Genomic DNA, 9,094 nt, shown 5'->3' with positions numbered 1-9,094 from the left:
AATTTATGTGGAACAATATATGTGTCGCTCTGGCAGGGCGTGCCAGCTTAGCGTGGGTGAAAAGCCCGATGTGAAAGTTTTGGTGCTGAAACACAAGGATCCACCAAGGGCACCAAACCCAGAGTCACCTGATCCTTTCACGACTCGTGTCAACTCCTGAGATTTTGTCCAATACACGTGTTCCACTCCCGGTCCATTTATTCATGTAGGAGAGAACTAAACTGTGTATGTGTGTGTGTGCGTTAGGTCGGTAGGGGTTGGGGTGACATTGGGGTGCGTGGTCTGAAGGCTCGCTTTTTCCGACAACGAATAATAATATTTACATATTTAAATTATATGGTTCAAAAGCATTACATTATGGCATGTTATTCAAATTATATATATAAGGTCTAGGCGGCGTGATATTGCTGGCGTAATGCTGGGTGCGGCCTCTCAATGCTGCTGTCGAACCCATTCGACAGGAGAGCAGCATAATGACACCCCCAACTAAAACTTACAATAACTACTGACCAAGTAGGATTTACGTTTCAAATATGTATGGAATGCATGAATTCACAGTTTACTAAATATAAAACTGTAAGTACTAACTGTTTATGTACCTTAGCACGAAAAGTCCGCGAATTTAAAATGTATCCCCCAAATTTCTCCGCACACAGCCACAAACATTGGCCATTGTTGACTTCAGGCACTTCATGTCGAGTGGTACTAAGTCTAATATATTATCTTCATAATGAAATCATTTCTTTTACAATTTGTTCAATAATTTTGTTCCTTGGTGGAGAGAAAACACTTAAGTTCCCTACTTTCTAAAAAATAGCAACTGCTTGTTTAATTAATCATAAACAAAAACAATCTCAATGATATATCGCGGATTGGATGCATAGGAACGATCACGGGCGGTAAACAAACAACTCCACATGCATCGTGGTAGCGAAAACACTATTCCCATCTTATTAATATATCCAACTATTTTCTTTTTTTGTTTGAGTGGCATTTTAGAAGTTGCTGGTATAGAGATGACACAACTTTATGGATGATCAACTTCTTTATTTTAACAATAGCGACGAAAACGCTTGAAAACGGTATAAGAACCTATACCGAAACGTCGCTATTGTTAAAATAAAGGAGTTGATCATCCATAAAGTTGTGTCATCCCAACTATTTTCGCTGGAATTAATTTCACAACTGTAATGTTAATGTCTTTGTGAAAAAAGTATCATATTTAGCGAGTTTATAAACCTTCTAACATTGACATTGTTGACAGCCGTAGGTGACACGCTTGGCCTAATTTGTTTAGGTGACAAGACACGATGAATGTTTGAAAATACGAGTTCATAAGCAGAATCTAAACTTATATACATCCTAACAAAACGATTCAATATCTAAATAATGCAGATCATGAAAACTAATCACAGTATTTGTAACTGTATATTCCCTTGATGAAACCGGAAGCACATCGAGGTAAAATATGCACGAGTTGGAGAGCTACCATTGATACATTTTCTAAATAGATTCAGATTCCCGTGAAATGCAAAATATATTGTATAATTAACTTTTACATCACCTTCACTTGGTTACTGTTAATTGGTATAAACTGTAGTTGTCATTTTTTCTTTTATTGTATATTTTTCTTTTCGCAATATTGCCGCCGGTGCGTAAGATCTTTTTCCCACAAATCCGAAGTCGTGATGGATTTCGCGGTCGATGTTTTTCGAATAATGTTCTGACACGGGATGATATTATAAAATGTCAGTATGTCATAACAATCACATAATATTGTTCTGTGTCTATCGTCACAAGATGGACAATTCTGATAATTGTAGATGTCAATTCATGATGGAGGACCTGTAGTTCACTGACACGAATGAAAACACGTCTAGTGTAGAAACTATATTTATGGTAATTGGATTTCCTAAAATTTGGAATAATGGAATCAAGAAATATTCATCGTCTATGTGAATTAATTTCACTCAAAATCGGTATTTATTTTAGACATTAAAACAGGTAATCAGCACATCTTTTGTTCTCAAAGTAGGAGCAAAATTTATATAATTTGGTTGCCTCAGCAAGTATAGCTTTCAAAGTTGTTTTCCTATGAGCTATGATTAATCATACTAAATAGGCATTAATTGGATTTGAAAGATCACATATTTCCAAATTTACTGTTAACATTCAACAAAGATTTCTGGTAGACAACATCTGTCTTTGACATCCGGTGACCTTTGCCCTTACTAGCAAAACGAAGTTAGATTTCGCGATCTTAATTTTCGTTTTTCTCTCGTCATATTCAACTGAAAATGATGAATGGAACACTTGTAGAAGAAACGGTTCGTCAAATTTCGCCAGGGTTTATACATGAAAGTGGTGTAAACTTTGCTCTGATTAAAATAGCTATATGATTTATTTTCGTACGTGTTACGGAATACAACACCTGCGTTATGTAGGTTAGAGTCGAAAATATTAAACATTAACACTTGAAATTAGGACTGGTGAATATTCATAAATCATGTGTTATATTCTGAAATTTTCGTGACATGACACGTTGGAATAAATGTAATAGTGTCATTTGAATAAAAGATGTGATGACATCGAAAATACGATTTGTTTACGACTAACGTTGTCGAATATATTTTTCAGAAACGGTTTTAATTTGTCGTCGCATTGATATTTGCAGATGCAAATATGCGAATTTAAACTCATTTGAATATGCGATATCGGAGATAAGAATATTGAAATCGGTTGCCGCTAATTTAACGATTTATACAGGTTCCTATAATATGAAACGCACTCCACTGTCAATCAAGTAATTCAGGTAAATTCAAGAAAACTTAATTGCTTTGGCCTTAACCTCTGTATGTTTGAAAATATCAGGATATTTTTTGATAATAATATTCACTCTATCTAGTATTAATGTGCAAAATATTTTTTTCAGTTGTCCCTTATTTAATGACGGAACAATTGTTTGAAATCACCCACCCTCTTTATAACGCCGTATGCTGAAATTAATTCAGCAGGATAGAGTTAAAGAGTGAGAGGAGTTGTTCACATTATACGGGTCAAGTTCTCAGCATTAAGAATCCATTATCGCTATCCTGAAAACTCGGGAGAGACACCATAAAATTCTCACCCTATAATCCGAGTTTTGGATGAATTCAGGCTGATTCCATTTTGAGAAACTAGTGAAGAGACGTGTCCTGGCTTCTTATACCTGACGTTACCTGTTTATTCACACGTAAACATGAGACGCTTTCTTTAGACTTCTATGGAAGGTGAGAACCCCTTCCTGTTCAAATACCTGAGCGTTCAAGGTCTCGTGTCATGTCAATTCACAGGTGCATATTGCCGTGACTGACGTTTGTACAAAATGGCTGAAGTACAGAGCAAGCTGCGTTTGTTTGTGAGGCAACTGTCTCCTGTCCCCGAGAAAATAGAACCCTTCACCAAATCACAGGTAAGAGTGTCTGCATAACCCACATACGTGTACATTATATACACTCCCTAACAAATGTATCAGAGCTCTACTAACGTTATTTTGGGGATTGTGAATTTCGGATGTGGACCTTATCTATTTCATATAACACATCCAGAACAATACACGCGCATTCATAACGACACGTGTGGAATATGTCGGGTATGACATGTCACGTGCACAGGTCACAGGTCACATGTGGCCTCAGTTCTTGTTCTCGTACAGGGACCTTGTTTGTTTATATGTACACTGAATAATTGCTATCAGTATTAGTGAAATTCATGTTTGGTGGAACGTGCAATAGATTCTGCTTTTAGGGGCGTTTTCTTTGATTATGGAAATGATGCTGTCGCTTCTATTTGTTAGAATATACTTTGACACATAAGGCACCCACTTTCACAACCAACCCGTATCCCCAACTGCTGAACCTCAGCAGCCAATGAATTATTTATCAGCAGTAACAGACCACGTGGTGGTTTTCTAGAGTTACTGCCCATGTTTGATTTAATGTGTGGGTTATGAAAAAAATTGTAAGGTGAGAGGGGAACAACCCACCCCACCCCACCACCCCAGGGGATGAAGAAGAGCATTTAGGGATGTTAGGGTAAAGGGAGGGTGGGGTGTGAGGGGAGTGGAGGATTACCTTCAGGTGTGAGGGGTGTAGGGTTGTGGGGGCGAATGCGAGACTTCAGGAGTGTGGGTTCAGGGATGAAGGAGAGCCTCTCGTGGATGTGTGTGTGTGTGTGTGTGGGGGTGTTGAAGGAGAGACTTCAGGGCTTAAGAGGGGTTGGGTAAAGGGAAATGAAAGAGAGCTTTCAGAGGTGTTGGGGGTGAAGGTGGGCCTTCAGGGTCGTGGGAGTGAAGGGAATTAAGTAGAGCCTTCAGAAGAGTGGGGTGAGAGGATGAAACTGTGGGATGAGGGGCTTGAAGGAGAGCATTCATGAGTATGGGGATGAAGCAGTGCCTTCACGAGTGCCTTCAGCAGTCTCCACTATTTACAGACCGCCGCCTTATATCTGGAATAGTGCGGCGTGAAGCTACAGACGAACTCACAAACAAACCTCCTTTCCAAAAAGGTGTATCGTTACTTGAAAAATGATCATTCCATTATTGATTTGTTTCAGTGGAGCTGGTGCCCGTCCATAGCCCTCGCATTGTTCTATGGGGTAGTGACGATCTACTCATTGATTGCATTCACACTGTGGTACAAGTCAGCTGTTCTCAAGTACGATGTCGGCGTGTTCCTCACCACCTGGTCCTACTGTACGGTACTCCTCCACTTCCTACTGTCCACACTCATCGTATGTACTCACCATGTATCAGTGTACTGTCTGCAATCCCGTTCTGCTGTGAGGAATAGACGAAGTGATGAGGACTCCTCGAACCAGGACGGTCTACCCGACACCACCCGACACCAACGACGACGCCAGCAACATTTCTGAAAACAACACCAGCAACAAGTGGATCACGTGTCGGGACCACTTCTTGAAACACGTGACCATTCCAGTATCATGGATACTGTCCAATATTGTTTTTGTGTTTGCGATCGTTGTGACAGGCGTTTACTACAGCTATCTGTCCGAAGGATGTCACCTGCGGGAGATTCTTCAACATCAACGTCCACGCTCTGAACACCGTCTTCATCGTCGTGGATGTCATCGTCAACGGACGCCCAGTGCGAATGTGTCACGTAGTTTACCCTTTCATCTTTGGATTTATCTATGTAATGTTTACTGTATTCTTCTGGGCGCCCGATCACAGTCGTGTTATCTACCGCATTGTGCTGAACTGGAACAAACCAGGACTGACAATTGGCGTTTTGGTTGGTGCCAGTATTGGCATTGCGTTGCTCCATGCTCTTCACCTTGGAATCTACAAACTTAAACTTTGTCTGTACAATAGAAAATACCAAGAACCTATTCGAGTTTAAACGATAAATAATATAGGGAGATATTACCATACTATGAAGGTCCAAGTCTTGCCGATAGGGTTTGCCTTAACTGCACTTATATATTATATCTGTGATGTTGTTCAGTGGTCCGGGACACGTCAGCGAAGTGTTGTGTCTTATAATCGAATCCACTGATCGATCTGATTCCAAGTTCGCCCAGTAGATAGCCAGTACCTGTGCTCATGGATTTAATAAAAGTGCTTAACGTCGGCGGATCGTCTCCTTGGGATTTCTTGCCATGTTCAGGATGTTTCCTGGAAGAAGTTTTGTGACAATACGCACATCGATGAGGACGGTATCGGTAATCCTTTGATAATGTCTTATAACACCATGTGTATGATATAAAGCAGAGAGTTTCTGAGATTATGGAAGCTGTTTACTCGCTTCTGTTTAACATTATATTTCAAAGTGTTGTCATATAATGCAAATATGAACCGAGTATCACAGACCAAGAAGCAAGTCTTCAATGATACGGCGTGATATATATAAAACAGAATTCCAATTCTAATATAGGTCACATATTGCTTCCGACAAACGTGAACGAGGAGAGGACGTAATGTTCTACTGCGTCACTGACGTGTAACCCTCATCTTACCAGTTGCTTGATAACGACATTAGAATCTAAATCGAAACGTCGCCTCTCAAGAATAAAGAAGTTGTATATCCATAAAATTATCATCGTTCTTCATCACCTGAACTTCTAAAATGCCCATCAAAGAAGTGTTTGAATATTGCTCAGCATAAAGTGAAAGGTGACTATTGGAAGGAAGAATTAATCCAGTGGAATAATTCAAAAACAGCTTCTACATTCTTGCATACTAGTTTCTCTCTACCAGCTCAGCAATAAATGTTAATAAGTATTTATAAGTATTTTTTTCACGAAAGCTCTGAACCTGGGGTGGATGGGGTTAACTTACTCAGATGACAGCCAAGTGTGCATCAGTGCAAAAGCATCCCAATTAAGTGATCGGAAAACTCAGCTAGAGACCTGTGTCGAAGAGGTGCGCTCCTGGGTTTAGTCCAATTTTCTGAAAATGAATGACGAAAAAACCGAATTCATGATTTTGGCTCACAGCAACAACGACTCAAGTATATTGGCGAGATTCACCGACACAAGTGAAATGGAGTGACCTTGAGATAATTTTCAAGGTCACAGCAAAAATCTGAGGGTTTTGCCAATATAAAGACTGTTAGCGCGATAACCCAAGAAAGAACTGACAAATCTTAACCAAATGACGAAAATGATATTCGTCCTGATATATAATCGATATAAAATCTCTTACTGTCGTCTGTATCATGTCTTTTCGCAAATATCTTTTGAGGTTTTGATATGTATAAATATAAAGTGGGGTTGGGTGGGGATGGGTTTCTAACGGGTATATCAAATCAAATTAGACATTTGTATAGCGTACATATCCAGAGTCCTCCTCATGTGCGCTTAGTCGAATGCTCGTTTGAAGAGGATGGTTTTGCGACAAGATCGGAAACTGTTGATATTTTCCGATTTTCTGACATTTTCAGGTAATCAATTCCAGAGTACAGCACCCGGTCTGCTAAATGATCTGTCTCCGTATGTTGTGGTTCGGACAAATGGAATAGCCTAGCTGACTAGCAATGAACTGCATCACAAATTAAACTTCAGGAAACAAAATATGCAAGAAACATTTTTCTATGTTTGAGATTGGTAGAGGTCGGCTAGAATCAAACTTAGATATTAAACTGCACAAAAAGGCAATTTGAAACTACAATCGCTTGCTCAAATGACTCCCCCTTCGGTTTACTGAAAGAACTCGAGAAAGAAATGCTGGATTTTGTTCAACTTTGGTACTAAGGTTTATTGACGAGATTTACCGACACCACTTGAATTTAGTGACCTTAGGGTCATTTTAAAGGTCACAGCAAAGGTGTAACAGTTTTGCACATGCCAAGCTTGGTAGCCGCGAACTTAGGAAAGAATTAATAGATTTTGATCCAATTTTATATCAAGGTCTATTGGCGGGAATCCCCCCTATAGTACACCAATTGAAACAAAATATGCAAAAAAACATGTTGTATGTTGGTTAAAGTCAAACTTAGATATTAAACTGCACAAAAAAGCAATTTTAAACTATAATCGCTTGTTCAAGTGACTCCCCCTTCATGTTTACTGAAAGGGCTTGTTTTGGAGACACTACCCACCCCCTTTCAGTTGTCATCAAAAGGATATAACTCATCCTAAAGTTTTCACTTATTCATACATGGTTTCAAGGGTTCAAACTAAATACTGAATGGTCACACAAGTGTCAGCTCTCAATATGTTGTATATCTGGACACAATGTTTTTGAAAATTTAAAATGAGGGTGTCCTAAAAAAAAACAGTCCCCGTCTAAATGTAAATCAAGCAATCCAAATCTTTGAATGTTGATGATGACGGGAAGTCATCCTATACTATGCTGAACATATTTTATATGATACTATCTGAGGGTATACCATTATCGAAGGGATAGCGCAATAGTGCAGTGGTAAGGCGTCTGCCTGTCACGCTGAAGGCCCAGGTTTCGAGGAGGCACTGAGGTTCGGTTCCCGAGATGGGCACATTTGCGTAGTATCCTTGGACAAGATACTTAGATTTACACTCTCTCAGTTCACCCAGCTGTAAAATAGGTACCCGTGAGTATGTGCTGGCAATGTGAGTGTTTAGTTCATTGCGCCTAACAGGCAGCATGGCTGTACAGTCCCTAGGGCCTCCTTTTCAAAAAGCACTAAGGTGATCGTAACTCACTAAGGTAACCTCAGTACAATGTTAAAGAATGGGAGTTAAGGTTAATCTTAGTAAAGGTTGCTTCGTGAAAGGAGACCCAGGGAGTTGAAAAAGTATCGGAAACTACGATAGTGTCGCCGTGAGCAGGCAATGTGCCTGGATGTGAGCGCCATATAAGCGGACTATTACTATTACTAGATACCAAATGGGAGATCGTTTTCCATTTTCTGCAAATTTGCAAGAAACATAATACCCACATGTTGTGATGACTAATATCTCGTTAACCACATTACCCACATGAAATTTTGGATATGACTTTGCTAATGATTCCTTCAAAATAAAATGGAAGCTTCTTTTCAAACATTGGACATCGAGAATATAGTTAGTTTGACTACTTTTTCAACGCCTCTCGTAACATACTTAAAAGAAAAGAGAACGTCTAAGGAAAAAAGCATTTGGATCTCTGAATACGTCTGAGCTATTTAAATACAAAAAGCAAAGGAATAAAGTAAATAATCTGAAAAGAATAGCCAAGGGAAACTTTTATTCTAATTTTGATAACTATTTATCACCTCAGTCTACTCAATCAGGTGGTTAGTACTTCATCGGGGCCCACTCCCCTTCTTGTCACTGATGATTCTGGGATACCTTCAGTTTTTACAGATTTGGATAAAGCTCAAACATTAAATGAATATTTTGTATCTGTTTGTTACTGATAACGGCAAGACTTTGCCACCTGTTAGCCATCGCTGTGTTAACAGTATAACAAATGTCATTAACACGTCACAATTATATTCTGGACTCACAAAAGTCCAGAAACTCTCCGCACTGTGGGTACTTTCTGACAAGTGATTTGACCAAATGAAACATGCAGTTGTTATGAATATATGTCAAGGATGAAAAAATTAAAAACAAAAATTGCGAAAACTTTAGA

The 9,094-nt window shown here is 39.2% G+C and overlaps 1 protein-coding gene across 1 annotated transcript; it reads left to right on the top strand.

The window, feature by feature from the left end:
* The first annotated feature begins 3,262 nt into the window (after positions 1-3,262).
* LOC124254659 lies at positions 3,263-6,463 on the top strand. The gene is made up of 2 exons (XM_046688502.1): positions 3,263-3,451; positions 4,594-6,463. The coding sequence occupies exons 1-2, from the start codon at positions 3,365-3,367 to the stop codon at positions 4,909-4,911; spliced, it is 405 nt and encodes a 134-aa protein (XP_046544458.1). The 5' UTR covers positions 3,263-3,364; the 3' UTR covers positions 4,912-6,463.
* Positions 6,464-9,094: the final 2,631 nt, after the last annotated feature.

This window comes from Haliotis rubra, unplaced genomic scaffold (genome assembly GCF_003918875.1).
Source record: "Haliotis rubra isolate DU_JTF1 unplaced genomic scaffold, ASM391887v1 Scf58, whole genome shotgun sequence".
Lineage (NCBI taxonomy): Eukaryota > Metazoa > Mollusca > Gastropoda > Lepetellida > Haliotidae > Haliotis > Haliotis rubra.
The sequence above is the reverse complement of the archived record's forward strand: the minus strand, read 5'-3'. Positions and strand labels throughout refer to the sequence as shown.

Coding starts and splice junctions, on each gene's coding strand:
- LOC124254659 (XM_046688502.1), top strand. CDS start 3,365: ATGGCTGAAGTACAGAGCAAGCTGCGTTTGTTTGTGAGGCAACTGTCT. Junction 3,452..4,593: donor AACCCTTCACCAAATCACAG/GTAAGAGTGTCT, acceptor GATTTGTTTCAG/TGGAGCTGGTGCCCGTCCAT.